Source organism: Erpetoichthys calabaricus, chromosome 3, assembly GCF_900747795.2.
Source record: "Erpetoichthys calabaricus chromosome 3, fErpCal1.3, whole genome shotgun sequence".
Classification (NCBI taxonomy): Eukaryota; Metazoa; Chordata; class Cladistia; order Polypteriformes; family Polypteridae; genus Erpetoichthys; species Erpetoichthys calabaricus.
The window spans coordinates 248,025,944-248,050,713 of NC_041396.2; the positions used below are offsets into that span (position 1 = coordinate 248,025,944).

Below are 24,770 nucleotides of genomic sequence, written 5' to 3' on the forward strand. Positions count from 1 at the left end.
AGACTGTGGCAGGTAAAAGATTCTGAGTAAACAAACCCGCTGTGGTTAGAAAACCCAGATAAGGATCATGGTAAAGAAAGAGGCACACACACTTAGAAAGGGAGCTGAAAGTCTAACAATCGTATTGTTTCATAGTCTGCATTATTTACGTGTTTCCCTTCTGTACTGCTCTGTGTGTATAAGTCTCCTTGTTTGTTTTAATTCTCTACCGACTTTAAAATTTGCTTTGCCACTTGCTCTCTGACACCTTCCTCCTCTTTCTTCTTCACCTTATGGCAATCACTTTACTCCATGATGACATTGACTATAGTAACACAGAGTGCTTTTCTTCTCCATGTACAGTGACCAGGTGTCCCCCAGTTCCACGTTCTGCAAAGTGTACACCCTCACTCCCATGCTCAGCAACAACAGAGAAAAGCGAGGCCTAGCTCTTGATGGCAAACTGAAGCATGAGGACACCAACCTCGCATCCAGCACTATGTACGTATAAGCATAAAGGTTTATTTTATGAGTTAGTGTTGGTTACTTACATCGATCAGCCACAACATTAAAACCACCTGCCTAATACTGTGTAGGTCTCCAACAAAGTGGCTCGATGCACCAAGATGTTAGCAGTAGATGCTTTTAGTCCTCTTAAGTTACGATGTGGGGTCGCCATGGATCAGTTTTTCCAGCAAATCCCACAGATGCTCGAATGGATTGAGATCTGGGGAATTTGGAGGTCATGTCAACACTTTTTGTCATGTTCCTTAAACCATTTTTGAACAATTTTGCAGTGTGGCATGGATTATTCTGCTGAAAGGGGCCACTGCCATCAGGGAATGCCGTTGCCATGAAGGGGTGTACATGGTGTGCAACAATTTTTAGGTAGGTGGTATATGTCAAAGTAAACATCCACGTGAATGCCAGGACTCAAGGTTTCCCAAACAGAACTTTGCCCAGAGCATCACAGAGTAAAGCCTTCTTCCCATAGTGTATTCTGATCTAAAAGAAAATGTAATTCATCAGATCAGGCCACCTTCTTCCATTGCGTCATGGTCCATTTTTAATATTCACATGCTCATTGTAGGCACTTTTGGTGGTGGACACAAGTTAGCATGGGCACTGCAACCAGTCTGCAGCTATGCAACCCCATACACAGCAACCTGGGATGCAGTGTGTGATCTAACACCTTTCTCTCATGGCCAGGATTAAGTTTTTTCAGCAAGTTGTACTACACTAGCTCTTCTGTGGGATCAGACGAGACAGGCTAGCCTTCCCTCCCCATGCGTATAAGTGACCCTGGGTGCCCCTGACTCTGTCACTGGTTGTTCTTCCTTGGACCATTTTATGTAGGTTCTAAGCACTGCCTACCATGAACACCCCACAAGACCTGCTGTTTTGGAGATGCTCTGACCCTGTTGTCTAGATATCACAAGTTGGCCCTTGTCAGAGTCACTTGGGTCCTTGTACTTGCCCATTTTTCCTGCTTCCAACACATCGACTTCAAGAACTGACTGTTTACATCTGGCCTAATATATCCTACCACGTGGCAGGTGCCATGGTAACAAGATAGTCAATATTATTCACCTCACCTGTCAGTGGTTTTAATGTTGTGGCTGATTGGTGTGTATTTGCTTTTATAATTACTAAGTCTTATGGGCCTGAGTAAATCGTGTTTCTTTTGATTTATTTTTTTCCAGTGTGAAGGAAGTGGCCAACAAGGAAGTTCTAGGAATTCTGGTGTCATATAGGGTCAAAGTTAAACTGGTGGTGTCACGTGGAGGGTAAGGAAGTTGGAGATTGTGCAGGGTCATGGGAATCTTAAACTTTTTCCATTGTATTTAATTTTTTGTTTTACAGCGTACGCCCATATTTGCAAATTTTCTAATACTTAAATCCTGAAGCTGGTGCTTAATTTCTGGCTTACAGTTGTGCTTTGCTTATTGTTATAAGCTAACAATCTTGTAATCGTGATCAGTGACAAAAAAATTATAACATTGGAAAGACATGAAGACTGATAATATCTTTGTTTTTGTTACTGATCAGCATTAACAAACATGCCAGTCTTTTGCCTTTTAAAAGCCATTAAAATGATTAAAGTACTGAGTAAAGCTTGTCTGAGAATTCATCTTAATGTTGAGGTGTATGGAAAAATGCTGTTCTCACAGTGAGCTGCAGATTGTTGTAATATGTATCTGCTAAAGCCTATTAGATGTGAATGTGTCATTTATGATTTGTCATATTTTATGAAAGTGCTAAATTTGTGATTCTCTTAGGGAAAGGGTCTTATTTCTTCTGTCATATATAGCATATAGCCTCTGCTGAAGTCAAATAGAAACGGACATGTGAAAAAGGATGAGGACAGCAAATTTAATTGTCCATTCATTGCCTTTTTTCAGAGATGTTTCTGTGGAGTTGCCATTTGTCCTAATGCATCCAAAGCCTACCGATCAGCCTGTTTCCCGACCCCAATCAGGTAAGGACCTCCATTTAAGGAGGGTTTTCTTCAAAGGTCAAATAAGCATCAAGAAACTGATCATTCTGCAACACTTATTTTAGCATTTAAAAGAATTATGGCCCATTTGAGACTTTGAATATAATGTACTTTAGTTAGAGTTTAGTCAGAGTTAAACTAATTTCATTTAATCTGTTTTTGCAGGCTGTCACCATCACATAAAATATATACATAAAAAAATACTTTTTAAAAACCATGCTTATATTAAGTTAAGAAGTGAACTAAAAAGTAAAAATAAGTCTCTCATACATCACTCGTAAAAGAAAAGTGACAAGTGATGTATGAGAGACTTATTTTTTACATTTTAGTACACTTAACATAAGCGTGGTTTTTAAAAAAGTTTTTTTTTATAAATATATTATTTTCAACTTTTTAGTTTTGGGTGTGTTTTAGTATAATTTTGTCATCAATATTTGAACACTTCCTTTAATATTTCTATCCATTACTAGTGCCATCTATAGGTGAAATCTTGAACTATTCTTCATATGAAAATGTCATTTCTTAATTAACATGGATTAATTGATCAAATAGTGAAACTGATTATCGATTCATGTATTGTCATCAGAAGTGAGTAAGTGTGCAAAATTTCATGTCATTTGGACAATAGGAAGTGGGTTAAATATCAATTACAAGATTTGTACCACACAACAAACAGGTGAAGTTAAAATAAGCATGGTAAAAAATGATATTTCTTCTGTTTCGTTTAACACTTAGTGTAGCTTAGCCCCTCTATTCAGTGTTTTTAATGCACTGTCGTGGTCTTATTTCGGATTAACTACATTACAATACAGAAATTGGACATTATTACACTGGATTATTATTTTTTTTATTTGCACAGTCTTATTGTGTATGCATGTAGATGCTGTATCTAGAAGCACAGTACCTATGGTACAACAAAGTCATAAATGTGCATATGGCAGGTTTGTTTCCAGTCTGGCTCTGTACTGCCCATACTGGTAGGATGGTAGGATTTGTAGCAGAACCAAATTAAATGAATATTCTAACAATTTCTTGTGTGTTTTTTTTTTTTTTTTTCTTTCAACCTCACAGCAGTACCAGAGTCTGACACGCTGGTTGACACCAATCTGATAGAATTTGAACCAAAGTGAGTCATTATTATTTGTCCATTTTGATGTGGTAGAGTTCAGCAAAACATGACTGCTGCCAAAGAGTATTGGGAGGGTCAGATTTTGCTTATTGCCATTAAAATGAAAATCTGAAGATTAAAACATTGAAATAGCTGTGATGTAAACAGGCCATTCAATTCGCCTCATTTTTCCAAAATAACATCCTTAAAATACCACTCTCTACCAACACTACTTGATTTATTTATTCCATGTGGCTATGGGTCTTTGAATTAAAAAATGTTGTAACATTTGTGTAAAACTAACCCTTAACAAGTTTCCATCTGTGTCCCTTTTGTCTAGCTGAAGAACTTACTTTAAAGTAATAACTGGAATCGCTGGGTGGTGTCAATTTATAATTTTAAAAACTTAAATCTTGTCACTTTATAATCTGTTTGCTTGAACTGAAAAGTTTCAACTCTTTCCTCATAGCTCATACCTCTCAAACCTAGAATCAGTCTAGTTGCTCTCTTTGGACATTGTGTAGTGCTACTATCTCTTTGTTGTAATACACAGACCTAAACTATTCACAGCACTGCAGATGGGGCCTCAATAGTGCATGATGTGGCTTAACACTACAATCCCTGAAGCCTACGAAAATATTCATAATGCCAGGCCATCTTAAATTCCCGCAAACCACCTCATGAACACCTTTGTTTTGCAAATGTGTCAATCACCACAAGCAGCCTGCTATCCAATCCACCCTGAGGCAGCTGAAGTCTTTTTATCTGGGAGTGAGGTGTCTGGAATTGTATAGGGTAAATAATATAGTTATTTGTAATACATAAGTATAACCTCTCTTGATGTATACTCTACCTATCATGATGTATAATAATCTAACATCCTATTAGCCTTCCAAGTGGCTTCCGTACATTGTCTGAATGTACAATGTTGTACATGGTGACAGTTCCACTGAGATTCCTAGGCCCTTCTCATATGGTGTATTTTCAAATTTTAAACATAAGCTGCATTCTTTCCAGTTCATTCTGTAATGAATCAGCTCATTTTGATTATCTGACATTCCACATTGAATACTATATCTGAAAACTTAAGCAGCTTGTTTATTTTCCCCCTATCCAATTTGTGTACTATAGAGGATATATAAAAATTTTAAAAGTAGTGGCCCCAGTACTGATCCTTCATCACTTTCAACATTACCGAATTCTGAAAACTTCTCTCTTACTCTAAGTTTTTGTTCACAGTATACAAGTCAGAACTCTTGCCCATGTGGCTCAAACCATGGGGATTTTGTGCCAATATAAAAAGGTCCAAAACATGAAATCTGCCAACCACATACAGTGCATCCATAAGTATTCACAGCGCATCACTTTTTCCACATTTTGTTATGTTACAGCCTTATTTGAAAATGGATTTGATTCATTTTTTTCCTCAGAATTCTACACACAACACCCCATAATGACAATGTGGAAAAAGTTTACTTGAGGTTTTTGCAAATTTATTAAAAATAAAAAAAATGAGAAATCACATGTACATAATAAGTATTCACAGCCTTTGCTCAATACTTTGTCGATGCACCTTTGGCAGCAATTACAGCCTCAAGTCTTTTTGAATATGATGCCACAAGCTTGGCACACCTATCCTTGGCCAGTTTCACCCATTCCTCTTTGCAGCACCTCTCGAGCTACATCAGGTTGGATGGGACGCATCGGTGCATAGCCATTTTAAGATCTCTAAAGAGATGTTCAATCAGATTAAAGTCTGGGCCACTCAAAGACATTCACAGAGTTGTCCTGAAGCCACTCCTTTGATATCTTGGCTGTGTGCTTAGGGTCGTTGTCCTGCTGAAAGATGAACCGTCTCCCCAGTCTGAGGGCAAGAGCGCTCTAGAGCAGGTTTTCATCCAGGATGTCTCTGAACATTGCTGCAGTCATCTTTCCCTTTATCCTAACTAGTCTCCCACTCCCTGCCGCTGAAAAACATCCCCACAGCATGATGCTGCCACCACCGTGCTTCACTGTAGGGATGGGATTGGCCTGGGGATGAGCGGTGCCTGGTGTCCTCTAAACGTGACGCCTGGCATTCACACCAAAGAGTTCAATCTTTGTCTCATCAGACCAGAGAATTTTCTCTCTCATGGTCTGAGAGTCCTTCAGGTGCCTTTTGGCAAACTCCAGGTGGGCTGCCATGTGCCTTTTACTAAGGAGTGGCTTCCGTCTGGCCACTCTACCATACAGGCCTGATTGGTGGATTGCTGCAGAGATGGTTGTCCTTCTGGAAGGTTCTCCTCTCTCCACAGAGGACCTCTGGAGCTCTGACAGAGTGACCATCGAGTTCTTGGTCACCTCCCTGACTAAGGCCCTTCTCCCAGCGATCGCTCAGTTTAAATGGCCGGCCAGCTCTAGGAAGAGTCCTGGTGGTTTCGAACTTCTTCCACTTACAGGTGATGGACCCTTCAAAGCAGCAGAAATTTTTCTGTAACCTTCCCCAGATTTGTGCCTCGAGACAATCCTGTCTTGGAGGTCTACAGACAATTCCTATGACTTCATGCTTGGTTTGTGCTCTGACATGAACTGTCAACTGTGGGACCTTATATAGACAGGTGTGTGCCTTTCCAAATCCTGTCCAACCAACTGAATTTACCACAGGTGGGCTCCAATTAAGCTGCAGAAACATCTCAAGGATGATCAGGGAAAACAGGATGCACCTGAGCTCAATTTTGAGCCTCATGGCAAAGGCTGTGAATACTTAAGTACATGTGCTTTCTCAATTTTTTTATTTTTAATAAATTTGCAAAAACCTCAAGTAAACTTTTTTCACGTTGTCATTATGGGGTGTTGTGTGTAGAATTTGGAGGAAAAAAATGAACTTAATCCATTTTGGAATAAGGCTGTAACATAACAAAATGTGGAAAAAGTGATGCGCTGTGAATACTTTCCGGATGCACTGTATGTTGTAATGGCTGGCACCCCATAGTTCAAAGTAATGTACATGAAATATGCCTTGGATGTACGCTATTACCTTTAAAGCAGTGACTGTCCTTCACAATTTAAAGCAGCCAGTTATATTTTTGGGATACAAGAAGAAACTGGAATATCAGCAAGACCAATGGCAAATGGGCAGATACTATACAGAACATTACTAAACTTTGCAACACCCTAAAAAACTTTGTATTCCTTTTCTTACACTGTGGCGCTCTACACTCCTGTTCATGTGCCTGATGGATACTTTTTCTTTTTTGCAGTATGCACACACATCAGGTATATATTGCTATCACTAACTGCTCCCTCATCTTGTGTTAACATCCACACATTGGGATATTGCAGGATTGTGTTTTGTAAGATAAGCTCTGCTCTTTCCTTGAAACACTAAGTCCTTGACATTGAAGCCATGTAGCTCAATTTTGATTTTGCTGGACCATAGCAGCATTTTTCACCTTCTTTCAGAAGCTCCTACATGCTCTACTGTTAGCCTTTATCAAATAAGTCATCTTCTTTGTCACTGTTGTATACAGCTCGTACTGGTGGAGTACCTGAGCAAAAACCAGACCACCTTCATCGTTTTTCTTCTTGCGGGGGTGTTGTCTTTTGGAAGATGACTTTCTTAGACAATGCTGGCCTGTTTCATGTGTCCTTTATTTGTTGATAACAGAATTGCCATTCTTCTTTGGGGTTACCCGTGTCTCTACTGCCTATTACTATGTTTCCCGTGGTTTGTGTCAGTCAACAATGCTGTTCCTTAATTCTTGGGGAAGCTTATTTATATGCAAATCACTTTGTCTATCATGTGCTACATGGTGATCTTACACGAACAGGTGTATTTAAACTTATAAATTCAGTTTGAAAGGTTAATACTCAAAGGTTGATTAGTTGGGGGGAGAGGTGGTGAATATTTTCTATGTTCATGTTCTTCAAGGTTAGCAGCTATGTTCCTTGCCCCGGTCTTTAGGGAGATCACTGGCGACAGGAATCAATTTATTTTGTTAAGCACCTTGGGTGCCCTAATAATTATGGTATTCCAAATCGATGTGTACAACATTTTTGCCATTGTGTTTTCTTCATATTGATGTTGGCTGCTAAATACTTAATAAAAAAGACTAGTGGTTACTAACTTTTAAGACAGTAAATGACAAATGTTCTACCTGTACTCTTCCCAGCTTCTCCCAGGATGATGACATTGTGTTTGAGGACTTTGCTCGGCTTCGACTCAAAGGAATGAAAGATGATAAAGATGAGGATGACCACTTCTGCTGAGCCACCAGTCCTTTGCAGGCAGATGAGTGGCCAGCATGGGGCATTTGCTTGGCCCACAGATCAAGAGCACTGGACGAGGGAAGTGGCCTCAAGCTCCATTTGTGTCAAGAGGAAAATGGGCTGGTTTTGCTGCGGGGGAGGGTGGGGGGGTAATGCGGGTCAACTCCACTCATCATGTTTTCTACATTCGTGTGTCAGGTGTAACTTTTTAGAATGTTTCTAGACTAACAAGACAGGGTTATTGAAAACCAGTATGTTTAACTACTGTCGCCAACAGCCAGAGGTCGGGGGAAAACAAATCTGCATCTTGTTCAACTTTGTCAGTGTGAAGAGATCATTGTGAGGTGAACAGACGCCGCTCTTTATTTAATCAGGTTGAGTACTAACCTTGCGTGTCCTGCTGTATTTGCAACTCGGATTCCCACATGCAAAGCGGGTTCAGATGCCAGCCGCCACCCATCAGTCTGGTGACTCTTGGGGGGCTTACCAGATTTTTATCAACTAAATTCCTTACTACTGCTACCTGGTAATTTAATTCAAACAAAACTGAGATACTGTAAAAGCAATATGTTATTTTAGCTGAAAATCTGAGCATTTTATGTTGCTTCTTTATTTTGTACTGCATTTTAGAAAATGTTTAAACAAAAACACACAAAAGAGCACATGATTTGTTGTCATTTTTACCAGGGACACAACAACTAGCATTAATGTTTCTTAAAGGCAAAGGAAATGATAAGGCCCTGGCCTGTTATTTTGGCATCCGACAAGAAGAAGACATACAAAAGTAATTTATTCAGTTTTTCACTGTTCAAAACCATAAAGAAACTGCCACTAACATACCCAAGTGCCCTCTTCAAATCCATTCTCTGGAACAAGCCATGCAACTTTTAAATGGTTTGTACTCCTATTCAATTTGCTGTGGAAATGTTCAGGGCAGAGGATGCAGATCACTTTTGGGACAGGTCTCATATTTTGTTTCCTTTGCTCTTCCTCTCAGTCTTTTCTCCAGCTTTAGTGCAAACATGCACCATCTGAAGGCAGAAGAGAGTAATACATTTAAATTGTAGAAAGAGTGTTTTAACTTAAATTGCACTGTTGCCAAAAACCTAATAGCTGGTTGGTGTTCCATGTTTGTCCCTAGCTGTTCTCCTAGTGTGATACCAGCACCTTTCTTAAATCACACAGGATTTAATAATTTAACTGGGTGATCTTTTCTTTTTACATATAAAAAAGGGTAAGAAATAGCATTAAGTAGGCTCACAATTGGAAAAGGTCTTTTAACATTACCTTTCATGAGCCTCGTTTTGCATGTTCTGCCTCTCTGCTTCTACTTTCTTCTCTTCCACATAACGAGTCAGCAACTCAGCATTAGCTTTCTCTGCCTGCTGCAATGCTGTCCCCTGCCTGCCATGGTCCTCCTGGAGACGTGCATATTGTTCACATAGCTGCTTCAAATTCAGCTCGCATTCAAGCAGACTCCTTTTGAGACCAGATACCTGAAAGGTCAAAGATGTCACTTCCCCTCTATAATGGGACAGCCTGAAAACAAAAGTAAATATTACAAGACACGATACTTTGGCACTGAAGTATGCAGAATGGAACACAAACTGGATACTACTGAGCTGCCCCGTAATACTCACTGAGAATGACAATGCTGCATCTCCTCAGCCTTCAACTTCAGACTACTATTAAGATCTTCAGTGAGCTGGGCGAGCTAAAAAAGGGGGAGGGACAAGGAGCAGATGGTTACCATGTTGAGAGAGTCCTTTCACTTAACCTGAAAATAATGAGCAGCTCATTAATATACAAAATATTGTCCATGTTGCTAGCAGAGTTCATGGTCATGGTAAACATGCACAGTTTAACAAGCCTCAGGCCTACTTGTCCACAAAAACAGATGAGTAGATCACTCGGCAATTAGGTCTATATATTTATTACATCACAAGAATTTTTAAAATCACTGATCAAAAGTAACTAATTAGATTTTACATGACTGAAAAATGGAGATAGTCAGTCAACTCTACCTCTATGCCTAACACCAGCAAAGAGGTTGCAACAACTCTTAAGAAGAGAAGCACACCCCTCACAAAATGTAACTATGGAAAAAGGCCATTTGACAGAAAATAAAAAGCATTGAATGAACAGATATGGACTTGGAAAAAGTAGTTCAATGGGCAAAAGATTTTTCAGTCCTTTGCTTAATAAGCTACCAAATGGATGGGATGGTACCTGGAAACTTTTTCAACTGTCAATATTACTACTGTACTTATTTTCCAACATAGTTATCTGTGGATTTTTAGTAGCAGGGCTGGGTTTGCAACATCTCAATCTAGACTGAATATTGAGAGCACCAAATAAAAACACTGCCTGAGGTGAAACAGCTTGAATCTGCACAGTTCATTATACTGGGTCAAACGAACCACTAAGTGTATATACACCTAAAGCACTGGAATGGCTTCAGAACAATAATGTGAATGTCCATGAACGGCAAGGCTGAAGCCTACACTTGAAAACCCTCCTTATCCAGTTTGGTGAAGCTCAAGCAAATGTGGAGAAACGGGCAAAATTCCCTGTATAAAGATATTCAAAGCTTATTTAAGACACACCCCAGGAAAGGCAAAGTTGTAACTGCTAATAAAGATGTTATCACAAAGTGGTGAGGGGGTGGGTGGAGCTGGGAAATGTTGCTTCAGTAATAATGGGATATTTCCGCTTCTGTAACAAAACACTGTCTTTTCAAAGTCTTAAGCATTTTGTGCCAATAAACAAATGAATCATGTAAGTGCATTAAAGATACCTAATAGGATCGCAACAAAAAAAAAAAAAAAAAGTGTTGAATAGTTTGTGAAAGCACTTTAAATATTTGTGAAGTTTAAAATTTTGAATGTGGAAATGTAAAAATATTAAATATTGCAAACATTACTACATCATACTCTAAGGAGTGTATGGAGACCATAATGTCAATATATTAATGTTGTGCCTTTTGAAATAAGAACTGGCAGAAACACTTTAGAAAGTAAAGATTGTGTATTAGAAATGGATGACAGTATTGTATCACATACAGTATACGGTGAAAAAGGACCAGAAATTAGTGGAGCAGAATTGAGCATGCTAGCTAACTCTTGCCTGGACAGTTTATATTGTCCTGGTAACCTAACCCATCTCATGACTAAATCCATGCAGACGGTGCCGGGGCTAGGATTCAGACGTGGTCTCCACTCGGACTCCTACAGTCGTGAAGTGTCAGTGATAATCATTGCATCACTGTGCAATCCCAGCAGATTACAGTTTTATTGTAAAGCAAGACAAAATCAACAGCAAACTGTAGGACCAGAACAGAGCTTGCAAATTCCTTGGCATCCAATGGGATATGTTACAACAAATGTAAGATTCTATACAGAAGAGTAACAATATACAGAAAAGGCACAGTATAACAAGACAGACCAATAGAAATAAAATGGTTTGCTTCATCTTCAGGACATCCTGATCACAGACTATTTTGTCACTACTAATAGGAGTACAAGTATACAGCATAATGTATTTTTTTTCCCATGTCTCTGTAATATTCAAGACAGGTATTGTTAAATTCATACATTTGGTTACTTAGTGCATTAACATTGCAACTCTATTAACATTGTAACCATATAGCTAAGTGTCAGGAAATATACTGACAAGCCATGGCAAGTTTAATGTCTGAGCCTTTTGATCCCAGTTCAGTTCCCAGCACTCCTCTGTAGAATACTTGTTCAATTGAGGTTTACAAGGGATTCCCCCACATTATAAAGATCTGCTGTTAGCTGGATTTACAATTCTAAATTGGCTCAACCTCGGTTTGCAGCATATACCCACACATATGCAGTGAACCAGGGTTGGGTCCTTATTTGCACTCTGTGCTACAAAGCTTGGATCCTCATATTCCTCCACTGAATAAAGCAGGTTTATAAAAAGATTAATATAAGTACTCAGGGGGCATTCAAATTAACTAAAGCCTGTCACACTCAATTTAGGTCTGCCTTTGTCATTTCTTACATTTTTACAAGTTACAACAAGTATGTTCAAAGATTTATGTGTGTTAGTGGAACAGTACAGTATTTACTGTGGACTTGGCAATGGCAGTTTACCATTTTAAAATAAGATGAACAATGCCTGTGCTAACAAAAAACTTTTGATGGGGTCCTAACAGCTTCAACATATTGCACCCCAGACTTAAAATAGACCAACCAATAAAACAAACTATTTGAATGGTCTTTCCTATTTTGCCATGGCATGTACAGTTTCACTTTATTGTAGATTTTTAAGTGTTGGATGCTTAAATTCATGTAAATCGGCAGACTTATGGTGCTTTCCAAAGCTGTTCAATTTAGTTTCACATTTTGTTCCAAATTTTTATCTCTTCTTTGAGGCAGTACAAGTACTGTCTGGTTTGGCTTACTGCCAATTCTTTTTAGAAACAGAGTGAAAGACCAGTTTTGCCAGACCAATTCAATGAAACAAATTTATGTGCAAAGCTGCATAGATAATGAGATAAAAGGGCCAAACATTTTAAAACTGGATTAATGCTCACCTTTTTGCACTGTAGTTTGTTCTCTCTCAACTCCAAATGTAATTGAATTGGTTCTCCTAAGTGCTTTGCCCAAATCTCCAGTGTGTGTTCATCATGGTTCTCTGTACTGGACAAAGAATAAGAGATCAAACTAACTAAGGCCAAGCATAGCTTTAGAATTAAGATCAGACATTGATTATGATCCACAATACCTGTGTAGTGCTCTCAGTTCTTCCAGAAGAGTACTCTGTACATCAAGCCTTTCTAGCAGTTTGCTATCTGGCCACATGAAATAAGAAGAATTAGAATTGGTATGTTTAATGGGAAATGCCTTTAAGTAAGGCAAAACATGAATTACTGAACACAACTGACCTGCATTTAACTCAAGTTATCATGATGACGGACTCTTTCACACTCTAGATTTACTTGATTTGAAGTATTTGTGTGCGTTACCCTTATCTAGATCTGTGATCTCTCCTTTTCCACTGATCATTTATATCCATTTAGACTGAAGCACCCTTCAATCACATATATTCTCAAAGGTAGCTGTTAATATTTAGCCTAGCTAATAGTGGTGTCTTTTTCCACCATATGAATCCAATACATTCAATGTACTGTACACTGGAGTTCAAACATCTAGAATTTTACGGACGCCCTCAACCCCAAATGCACACATTGCAGCATGGCACCTCATAAAAGTCAATATTGACACATCGGAAGTGTGCTATTGCAATTTCATGATTGGTAACTGAACCAATCTGGCATCTTCTTGGCATTCAATCTGTTTCCTTTATTGAACCTAGGATTTAATGGCTTTGCAGCCTTTGATGATTTATATCTTAATGACCTACGAAGGCTTCTTTCTGTCATTGTACATAAACACAAAGTTCTTCCATTATTAAAACAGCACTAGTTTTTCAGCAGAGACAAACTATACAACTGTAAAAGCTGCAACAAAATAAGTTTCAGAATCCAAGTTTTTTGTATTCAACATTTTTGATATTCTGTTTAAACCTAGGCAGGAAGAGATTACTAACCTCCTGTTAATGTACAGTATAGGCTCATTATTACATATGTATAAAACATCACACACACTAAAGAAGTTTCTGATCACACAACTTACGGGCTTGAAGGAGACTGTCATAACCACCTCTGTGGTGATCTCGTCTTTTCAGCTCTGCTCGGATGTAGTTCTTCCAGCATACATCCATGGCACGTTTAGATTCAGACTTCCAACACCTGTCTAGTCTAGAGGTGTTACTAAACAAGTAAAAATAACAACTAGTAAAAGCACCCTCAAAAAAGCTGATTTAAACAGTCAAAATAAATTGCAGCTATTTTATATTTCGGATACATATATGCGAAAAAGACTTTATATGGTAATTTCTCCAAACTGGACAAAACAGAATTTATATATTACTTGAAAATAACTAATACACAGTGGCTGAAAGTTTAATCTATTCAAAGTCTGTTGTTATATTTATATACTGGGATTTGGGGATTGAGCATCTTCAAGTACATAGGCAAGTTGTGTTTTAAAGTAGGTATAGACCATCATGAAGTATGTCTGCCTTCTGTGTACTTGTAAGGTTATCTGAGGAGGACAGAAGAAAGTCATGAATCCATATTCTTGGAGCTGTGAGGCAGTAGTCCTAACCACTTTAGCACCCTCAAGTAGCATTCTGTATGTACATAAATACTCAAATGTATATAATAGCTATGTTACCTGACAAAGACAGGTAATAGAAAAATATGTAAAAATATTTGATATGTCTTGCCTCCACATACATCTTACGTTTTTCTTCAGTATCTTTGTGTGTCTGACCCTCTCTTGCAGATGCTTCCTCCCTTGATCACATTTCCATAAAGCCTGCTCCTCACACTTTGTCATTTCAAGGTATGTTTCTTGCCCCCTGTCCACTCTTTTACAACCAGCAGAGGTAGGTGGGCCGTATTACCTACTGTAAAAACATCCTTCATATTCTTGCTAATACTTCCAATCTCTGAAGGTGACGGTCACCGTTCCTCCTATGTCCTTCCTCGTTATCCTCATGTGTTCAAACCTGTCTGGCACTTCTTCTCTTCATCGCGTTTAACTGAGTAACCACAGCAAAACTGACCAATCAGACTGTATATGAGACAGGGAGAAAGAGAGAGGACAGCATGTGTTACCTGCTATAAATACTTTCGTGTATGTTGTATTTTTGTTGGTTTTGTATTAATTTCACTGTTCTGGGAAGGCAGGCAATTAACAATGTAATTGTATTATGTGTACTATGTACACATGACAATATACTCAAACTTGTATATTGAAACTACAAAATATGGTACTCCAGCCATTGAGTGTTGTGAAAATACAATCAATAATGCAAAATATCAACCAAAGGGAAGTGCCATAATTGAAAATGATGTTCAAAGTAATCCTAAAACAGATTCTTAAACCTGCTTGATCCAATTCAGCATCACTGTGAGGCTAACCAACCAGCATTGCCACAAGCTACAAAGCAGACCTGGACAAGGCTTACCAACATATAAAACTCCCACTCAGTCTCAAACCACTTTTTTGGAGGAAAAATCCAACCATCTTGGACAGAATATGTAAACTTCACGCAGGGCATTAGATTTCAAATCATGCTGCTGGATTTGTGAACATAAAGTGGGACTTTAAATTTATGCTTAAAATAAATTTTATGATAAACTGCTTTATTGCATCTGTTTTTGTTTTTTTTTTTATATAAAAACTCTGCCTACACACGATTTTCGCATTACATTTGTATTGTTTTATTAATGTACCATTACTCTTTATGGTTATTTCAAAGCTCTTTATGGATTGATACTGTAGTCTAATTTTACTATGAGGAAGAACAACAAAACATGTAAATGATATCCTAGTTAAGCCAGCAGCTTGTTAATTTCCTGTTTCTTTATATAACGTTTCTATTTAGAAGCATCTTAAAATTTTCTTTTGCTCTTTAGTGGAATTTTAATAATTGAGTTTCATTGTAAAAAATGATATCCATCTATTTTTCCTGAACAAGATAATCCAATTCTTTGTCACAGGAAGCCACAATTAAACCAAGCAACAGAGGGATACAATTCAGGAACCACATCTTGGTCAAATGTCACCAGGTAATCTAAAACTGCTACTTTTAAAACTGATGGTGTTGCCAGTCTATACTGTCAATAGCTGTAAATTAATAAAACTTAATACTACATTTTATTTATATAGCGCCTTTCCCATGCTCAAGGCACTTACAGAATATAAGAAACAACGGCAGGGTATATAGTATATAGCGTTGTACAAACCAGATAAAGATTACGACAGTGAATTCAGAGAAAATGCCTAACAGACAACATAATTGATGGTCGCACACACACATAGGTTACATGAGCAACTTGACAAAGATGTAAACTGAGAGAAGGGTAATAAACTTATGCTTCTGACTCAATAACCCTCAGCCCCAACCCATCTGGGATAGTTTCCACCATGCGTCTAAACCTGCTGAAATAATAGGTTTGTGGTTCAGTGGTGCCCTATTCAGAAATGGTTCCAGCCATTTCCTCTATTATGCCAATTACATACACAAGTCCCTTAAGTGGGCAAGCGGATGTCCTGTGGTGGGTATTTTAGTAAGTACGGGGTACCGGGCCGGCTGTTGCGAGGTATTCGGTCCCTGTACAACCGGCGCCAAATGTTGGTTCTCACTGAAGACTTATGTAACTGATTCTAATAATTTTTATGGTCACAATTTCTAAGCGTAGTCAAATACTGGTGGGTATCTAGTTCAGTGACCTTTGGATCGCATCTGTTTTTTGTGGATGTCATGGTCCTGCTGGCATCATCGGACTGTGACACAGACCCACACTGGTGCGGTTTGCAGCAAAGTGGAAAGTGACCCAGAGTAGGATCAACACTTCCAAGTCCTACGTCGTGGTTCACAGTCGGAAAAGGGAGGAGTGCGCTCTCTGGGTTTGAGGGGTGATACAGCCACAAGCGCGAGGGTTCAAGTATTTCGGGATCTATTTCGCGAGTGTGGGAAGAAGTAAGCGGGAGATCGAGAGGCAGATCACGCGGTGAAGAGAGCAGAGCCGAAAGGCAAAGCTCTCGATCTACGGTCCTGGCGTCATTTATGGTCACAAGCTGTCGGTAGTTACCGAAAGAACTACACGGCGGATATAAGCGGCAGAAATTATCTTAAATTAGGTGTCTGGAATCAGCCTTAGAGACAGACATTGGAGAATATCTTAAAGTAGAGCTGCTGCACCTGCGCATCGAAAGGAGTCATTTAAGGTGGTTCGGGTGGCTGATTAGGATGGTGAGGTATCCAGCAGCAGCTAGGACAGTTTTTAGCATCCAGCAGATACGCGTACTTCAGACTCAGTGAAGCCCCTACGTTACCGTCAGCTTCTGGGGACACGCTGGTAGATCAAGGTACACATCCCGGACGCCTGCATGGGGTGGTGTTTCGGGCAGGTCCAACCGTAACGAGACGAGGGGGGTGACGGGGACGAAGGGTACGCTGCAGTGAATCCCTCGCTCGGCTGGTTTACCCCCGAGAATTTGGAGGGGGAAAACGGACAGCCGAGTATCTTTTACTCAGACTGCTGCCCAAATAAGGTGGAACCTTATGCACCCGAGTAAGCAGCAGAAATGGATGGATTTAAGTATGAATTAAACAAATTAACTTGGTTAAAAGTAGACAGATATTTATAACGAAAGGGTTGGCTATTCCGTTTAGGGAACAATAAAACAAAGATGTGATGGGATAAAATGTAATAATCTAGGCTCTCTCAACTATATTGCGGCTTCTCCTTCGCCTCACTTTATTAAGAAAAGGGTATTTATTCATTACGTTTAAAATACCTTATGGAAATAGGCGGCGCAAATATCTTTATCAGGTGACACGGTCATAAAACTTGTAAAACGAGCGTGTTGGATGTAAAATTTGTACCTGCTTTCCTATGCGAAGATTAGTCCTAAATAAATTAATTATAAACGTAGAATCACGTTCGTCGGATCCAAACGTAGAACGCCAATGCGAGCACGCCTGCCTCTTGGCGCTTTCGTTCATCCGGGGCCTGGTCAGCGAGTCTCGAACATTCGACAGGACCGTCCCCGTTTAAAGAGTGCGCCGGCAACGACGAAAAAAACAAAAACGCACGATCCACGAACAAAGGGAATAAACAAAATTAATACAGCGAGGGGAAGATGAAACTCAAATATCTCGGTTAGAGAAAACAAAAAGGGAATGATGTTTTGGACGGATATAAAGTGATAATTAAATCAGTGTCCAAATTAGTTGCACGAACCCATTTAAGTTACGTTGATTAAATCAGAAAATAAGTCTCAAGCTGTCAGACACAAATTTATAATAAATGTTCTTTTTATTGTAAAGATGAAAAACAAAAATACCGAGGAAAAGAATAAAAGTATATAATTCCTGGGGTAAACCAGTAGTAACGTATGGAAGAACTGAACAAATTAAGAGAGAAGATGATTCTCAAATCGTCGTTAAATCGGAGTAATAACGGATTTTGCTGGTAAGAAAATTAGAACTTTTAAACATATGGTCACATGGCGGCAGTTGTCAGAAGCGTGATTGTGGAAACTGTTGAGAAGGAATTAAATGTTGGCAGCCTATGGTGGCTGTGTGATAAGTAAAAGGATGTCCAAAGGCTGGCAGAATAAATGTTGAATTGGTAAACGGGATGAAATTAATGAATTGGAATAATTAAGAAAGCAGAGATACTGATATGTCGAGAGGTAGTGAGAACTGTTAAAAATAATACTTTTAATTTTTTAAAATTATGTTTTTTTCAAGTTCAGTGCTGCTGCAGCTGCTGCACTTTATTATACTTAAACGATTTGGATAAGAATGTCATCAATAACCTGGTTTGCACATGATGTAAAACCAGCTAAACTGTTACAGAAGGACATAGACAGCATAGAAACATAGGCAGATTTGTGGCATATGAAATTTAGTGAATGTAATGGTAAAGTATTATGTAGGAAGGTGAGATTTTAGACTGGAGTAAACAATACAAGTCTGAAACTTCAAAGTACACAGTATGAGAAGGACCTAGGGGTGGAACCATCACTGTCTAAGTCTAGGAAGTGCACCGAAGCGATCAAGAAAGCTAATAGGATGTTAGCTTATATATCACGATGTGTGATAGATATATCAAGTCAAGAGAGGTTATGCCTACTGTACACAACGCCTTAGTGAGGCCTCACAAGAAAATTGTGTTCAGTGTTGCAAAAAAGACACAGCAGTGCTAGAAAAAGTTCAGAGAAGACCTGCTAGGCTGATTTTGGGACTGAGAGGCATGAGTTGTGAGGAAAAATTGAAGGAGTTGAACCTTTTCAGTTTAAGGGAACAGAGATTAAGAAGGGAGGTGACAAAAGTGTTTAATTTATCAAAGAAACAAGTACAGCCGATCCCTGCTATTGTTTTAAAATAAAATTAAAGGGCAGATTTTGTTCAAATATTGGAGTTATTCTTCACACAAAGCTCTGCAGACAAATGGAATAAACTACCAAGTAAGATGGTGGAGAGTAGAACTTTAGGCATCATCAAATCTCGGCTTCATGTTATTTTGGACAATGTAGGTAAATAGGATGGGCATGCTTGTTGAACTGAATGGACTGTCCTATCACAAATTTTCTAACATTTCTAATGTTTCAAGTGTTAATAAAATATGCTAAAGTGATACACTGTACTGGTTAGACAAAAGTAAAACTGAAAATAGAAATAGTAACTAAGGCTGCAGAAAAACCTTTAGCAATACTTAGTTGGCTCGTTCACCAAAGCTAATAGGAAAATAATAAGTGAGCACTTATATGGAATGCTTTTATTTTAATTGATGAAGGCCTGGAGATAAAAGAGAAGTTTAATTTATGTTACAAACTTGAAGTAATTTGTTTCTAAGGTATTTGGGCACATTCTCATTTACAATTTCAATTGGGTAATAAAAGTATCAGTATTTGGAAAGACCGAACAAAGGGAATGGGAATTTGTTTTCATCACAAGATGTGTTAAGTATCAAATAAATAAACATGATCTGGAGAGCAATATTATTAAATTATGACTGCAAAGTAATAAATCTGCATTTGAATTGTTGTATTCCTTGCTCAGTTTTAAGTTTAGATGTAGCTTTTTAAATTTAAAAGCCTCCACCATATAATAATTTTTATGATCACATTATATTATTGTAGGATATTAAAGTAACATGATAATAGAAATGTTTTAAAATTACAAACAGAGAAACAAGATCTGCTCTATTTAAATGATAGAGAAGGAGCACATTGAACATGTCTTGTCTGAATCTAATATTTGAAAGTATTTGGCAGGAAAATGCATTTGGGAAGACAAAGTCTCTTCAATAAGTAGTGTCTATTTCTTGTTTTTAAGTACAACAGAAATGCCTTTTAGGTTAAGTGTTCAATCCAAATTGGCTGCGTGTTTATGGTGTGTGATTGTGCTTTGCCATGGACTAGCACCCTATTCAACTTGCTGTCTCATGTTTATCATCAGGTACCTGTGATTCTGAACTGGATAAGTGGGTTAGAAAATGGATGGGTGAATGAAAAACGTAATCTTATTGCTAAGAAAATGCATTTTAATACAGAAAATTTAAGAATATTTATAAAATCCTGAAATAAATATTATAAAGCACTAGTGTCAATTAGAGAATTGGGTGTTGCAGACATGCATGATTAGGTATTACCACAGCAATTATCAAAACTGCAGATTAAACTGTCTATAAAACACCAGCTGTCATGTGAATGATATTTTATGTTACAATAAACTGGAAAACATAGCCCAAACAATAGTTACAACATCTAAAAAAGAACATTATAGAAAGGTTGATTCAAATATTGCATTAGCTGTTTCAGTATCTAAAATTTGGGATAGGATTTCAAGGACCAATACATTAAACAGTGTTAGAATCATATTGGTATTACTGCATAATAATAATAATAATAATATTAGTAAAAGTGCTAGAGAAAGGAAAATACTTCAGTTGCTTCTTTTGGAAAGATTCATAATAAAGAAAATTTAGGAGGTAAATGACATATGCCTCAAATGTTTTATAAATAAAAAAATTATTAATAAATGGTAGCATTAGCTGTCTTTTTATGTTTTAAGAAATTTTAAATTGGTAATTACAAGTAGAAAAGAATACCAGACATCGAGAAGATATAATCTGTTATGAAGTGATTAAAACATATGCATGATGAAAGTCTAAAACTAAACCTAAACTTGGCACACAAGTAAACACCCTGCGTAAATGGAAGTTGTCAGTATGATATGAACAGGGAAACTAAGGACGTATTAATCAAATGGCTAATTACATTAATTTGTAATCTATGTACCCCTCCTTTAACCGTCACCTTATCGTGGTGGAGGGGTTTGCATGTCCCAATGATCCTAGGAGCTCTGTTGTCCGGGGCTTTATGCCCCTGGTAGGGCCACCCAAGGCAAACTGGTCCTAGGTGAGGGATGAGACAGAGAGCGGTTAAACAAACCTCCTATGAAGAAAAACCATTTTGGACGGCGTTTTCCCTTGCCCGGACGCGGGTCACCGGGGCCCCACTCTGGAGCCAGGCCTGGAGGGGGGGGCTCGATGGCGAGCGCCTGGTGGCCGGGCCTGCACCCATGGGGCTCGGCCGGGCACAGCCCGAAGAGGCAACGTGGGTCCCCCTTCCCATGGGCTCACCACCTATGGGAGGGGCCAAGGAGGTCGGGTGCAGTGCGAGTTGGGTGGTGGCCGAAGGCGGGGACCTTGGCGGTCCAATCCTCGGCTACAGAAACTGGCTCTTGGGACGTGGAATGTCACCTCTCTGAAGGGGAAGGAGCCTGAGCTAGTGCGCGAAGTTGAGAGGTTCCGGCTAGATATAGTCGGGCTCACCTCGACGCACAGCTTGGACTCTGGAACCAATCTCCTTGAGAGGGGCTGGACTCTCTACCACTCTGGAGTTGCCCCTGGTGAGAGGCGCCGAGCAGGTGTGGGTATACTTATTGCCCCCCAACTTGGAGCCTGTACATTGGGGTTTACCCCGGTGGACGAGAGGGTAGCCTCCCTTCGCCTTCGGGTGGGGGGACGGGTCCTAACTGTTGTTGGTGCGTATGCACCGAACAGCAGTTCGGAGTACCCACCCTTTTTGGAGTCCCCGGGAGGGGGTGCTAGAGGGCATACCTTCTGGGGACTCCCTCGGTCTGCTGGGAGACTTCAATGCTCACGTGGGCAATGACAGTGAGACCTGGAAGGGCGTGATTGGAGGAATGGCCCCCCTGATCTGAACCCGAGCGGTGTTTGTTATTGGACTTCTGTGCTCGTCACGGATTGTCCATAACGAACACCATGTTCAAGCATAGGGTGTTCATATGTGCACTTGGCACCAGGACACCCTAGGCCTCAGTTCGATGATCGACTTTGTGGTCGTGTCGTCGGACTTGCGGCCACATGTCTTGGGACACTCGGGTGAAGAGAGGGGGCGGAGCTGTCAACTGATCACCACCTGGTGGTGATTTGGCTTCGATGGTGGGGGGAGGATGCCGGTCAGGCGTGGTAGGCCCAAACGTGTTGTGAGGGTCTGCTGGGAACGTCTGGCAGAGCCCCCTGTCAGAAGTAGCTTCAACTCCCACCTCCGGCAGAACTTCGACCACATCCCGAGGGGAGGTGGGGGACATTGAGTCCGAATGGGCCATGTTCCGTGCCTCTATTGTTGAGGCAGCTGACCGGGAGCTGTGGCCGTAAGGTGGTCGGTGCCTGTCGTGGCGGCAATCCCCCGAACCCGCTGGTGGACACCGGCGGTGAAGGATGCCGTCAAGCTGAAGAAGGAGTCCTACGGGACCCTTTTGTCCTGGGGGACCCCGGAGGCAGCTGATAGGTACCGGCAGGCCAAGCGGAATGCGGCTTTGGTGGTTGCTGAGGCAAAAAACTCGGGCATGGGAGGAGTTTGGGGAGGCCATGGAGAATGACTTTCGGACGGCTTCGAGGAGATTCTGGTCCACCATCCGGCGTCTCAGGAAGGGGAAGCAGTGCAGTGTCAACACTGTATATGGTGGGGATGGTGCGCTGCTGACCTCGACTCGGACGTTGTGGGTCGGTGGGGGGAATACTTTGAAGACCTCCTCAATCCCATTAACATGCCTTCCAATGAGGAAGCAGAGCCTGGGGACTCAGAGGTGGGCTCCCCCATCTCTGGGACTGAGGTCACCGAGGTGGTTAAAAAACTCCTTGGTGGCAGGGCCCCGGGGGGTGGATGAGATACGCCCGGAGTTCCTCAAGGCTCTGGATGTTGTAGGACTGTCTTGGCTGACACGCCTCTGCAACATCGCATGGACATCAGGGACAGTGCCTCTGGATTGGCAGACCGGGGTGGTGGTCCCCCTCTTTAAGAAGGGGGATCGGAGGGTGTGTTCCAACTACAGAGGGATCACACTCCTCAGCCTCCCTGGAAAAGTCTATCAGGGGTCCTGGAGAGGAGGGTCCGTCGGATAGTCGAGCCTCGGATTCAGGAGGAACAGTGTGGTTTTCGTCCTGGTCGCGGAACAGTGGACCAGCTCTATACCCTTAGCAGGGTCCTGGAGGGTGCATGGGAGTTTGCCCAACCAGTCTACATGTGTTTTGTGGACTTAGAAAAGGCATTCGACCGTGTCCCTCGGGGAATCCTGTGGGGGGCCCCTGATAAGGGCTGTTCAGTCCCTGTACGATCAGTGCCAGAGCTTGGTCCGCATTGCCGGCAGTAAGTCGAACCCGTTTCCAGTGAGAGTTGGACTCCGCCAGGGCTGGCCCTTTGTCACCGATTCTGTTCATAACTTTTATGGACAATTTCTAGGCGCAGCCAGGGTGTTGAGGGGGTCCGGTTTGGTGGGCTCAGGATTGGGTCACTGCTTTTTGCAGATGATGTTGTCCTGTTTGCTTCATCAGGCCGTGATCTTCAGCTCTCTCTGGATCGGTTCGCAGCCGAGTGTGAAGCAGCTGGGATGAGAATCAGCACCTCCAAATCCGAGACCATGGTCCTCAACCGGAAAAGGGTGGAGTGCCCTCTCAGGGTTGGTAGCGAGATCCTGCCCCAAGTGGAGGAGTTCAAGTATCTCGGGGTCTTGTTCACGAGTGAGGGAAGAATGGAGCGTGAGATCGACAGGCGGATCGGTGCAGCATCCGCAGTAATGCGGGCGTTGCATCGGTCTGTCGTGGTGAAAAAGGAGCTGAGCCGCAAGGCGAAGCTCTCAATTTACCAGTCGATCTATGTTCCTACCCTCACCTATGGTCATGAGCTATTAGTAGTGACCGAAAGAACGAGATCGCGAATACAAGCGGCTGAAATGAGTTTCCTCCGCAGGGTGTCTGGGCTTTCCCTTAAAGATAGGGTGAGAAGCTCAGTCATCCGGGAAGGGCTCAGAGTAGAGCCGCTGCTCCTCCGCATCGAGAGGAGTCAGATGAGGTGGCTCGGGCATCTGATCAGGATGCCTCCTGGACGCCTCCCTGGTGAGGTGTTCCAGGCACGTCCAACCGGGAGGAGGCCCCGGGGAAGACCCAGGACACGCTGGAGGGACTATGTCTCTCGACTGGCCTGGGAACGCCTTGGGATTCTCCCGGAAGAGCTAGAAGAAGTGGCCGGGGAGAGGGAAGTCTGGGCATCTCTGCTCAAGCTGCTGCCCCCGCGACCCGACCTCGGATAAGCGGGAGACAATGGATGGATGGATGGATGGTAATCTATGTAAATTACTAGAAATGATTAATAACATAGTAAAAAACTCTAAATCTATAAAGATGTTTTTGGAAGAAAAGATCTACTTGAGGACACATGCATGCCATATTGCTTAAACATTCATAAATCAAATCAAAACACATTTTGAGATGAAGAGGAGGCCTGCAGTGTGCTGTGAAAGAAAGGATTTGTATGCAGTATTAAAAAAATACAGGTAAAGAGACATGGGTCTAATTTGATTGAAAACCTATTGCCAAATAGATCTGTTTAACTTCAAGAAGAAGAAAAAAAATCTGCAGAGTTCCAGATTTAATAATAACAATAATAATTCTTTGCATTTATATAGTGCTTTTCTCACTACTCAAAACGCTCAGTAATTGCAGGTTAAGGGCCTCGCTCAAGGGCCCAACAGAGCAGAGTCCCTATTGGCATTTACGGGATTTGAGTCTCTTATTGTAATATTTTAATGCTAATTTGTTTAATAATAAGGATGAATTACATTAACTGTGATTTTTACATGGGATGACTATTGTGAATAGATAATTTGGGCAGTCTGGGGAAAAATCAAAAATGAATTAAGAATGCAATGTAAAGAGCATCTAAAATATTAGAAAAATAATCCTTTGCATGACATTTTATATTTTTATTTCCTGAATATACAGGGGTCATTTTT

General features: G+C 40.7%; 2 protein-coding genes across 3 annotated transcripts in view; one reads left to right on the top strand and one right to left on the bottom strand.

Moving 5' to 3' along the window:
• Window positions 1-8,480, top strand: part of LOC114648746 (arrestin red cell) — a 109,294-nt gene extending 100,814 nt beyond the window's left edge. For both annotated transcript variants that reach the window (XM_028797963.2, XM_051924155.1), the window contains 5 exons: window positions 343-480; window positions 1,683-1,766; window positions 2,382-2,458; window positions 3,548-3,602; window positions 7,736-8,480. In XM_028797963.2, coding sequence (XP_028653796.1) covers window positions 343-480; window positions 1,683-1,766; window positions 2,382-2,458; window positions 3,548-3,602; window positions 7,736-7,832 — 451 coding nt within the window. In that variant the 3' untranslated portion in view covers window positions 7,833-8,480. The remainder of the gene's footprint in view (window positions 1-342; window positions 481-1,682; window positions 1,767-2,381; window positions 2,459-3,547; window positions 3,603-7,735) is intronic.
• Window positions 8,481-8,730: 250 nt separating this feature from the next.
• Window positions 8,731-17,536, bottom strand: LOC114649529 (uncharacterized). Its single transcript, XM_051924206.1, has 7 exons — window positions 17,328-17,536; window positions 13,499-13,635; window positions 12,588-12,654; window positions 12,397-12,502; window positions 9,473-9,546; window positions 9,120-9,371; window positions 8,731-8,863 (listed from the first exon to the last, which is right to left on the bottom strand). Exons 2-7 carry the CDS (start codon window positions 13,584-13,586, stop codon window positions 8,761-8,763), a joined length of 690 nt encoding a protein of 229 aa, XP_051780166.1. The 5' UTR covers window positions 13,587-13,635; window positions 17,328-17,536; the 3' UTR covers window positions 8,731-8,760.
• Window positions 17,537-24,770: the final 7,234 nt, after the last annotated feature.

What these genes read in the sequence shown, in the direction of transcription:
- LOC114649529 (XM_051924206.1), bottom strand. Translation starts at nt 13,586, where the DNA reads ATGGATGTATGCTGGAAGAACTACATCCGAGCAGAGCTGAAAAGACGA. An exon ending in TGACAGTCTCCTTCAAGCCC is followed by an intron (nt 12,655 to 13,498) that starts GTAAGTTGTGTG and finishes TCATGTGGCCAG; the next exon opens with ATAGCAAACTGCTAGAAAGG. An exon ending in ACAAACTACAGTGCAAAAAG is followed by an intron (nt 9,547 to 12,396) that starts GTGAGCATTAAT and finishes CCCCTTTTTTAG; the next exon opens with CTCGCCCAGCTCACTGAAGA.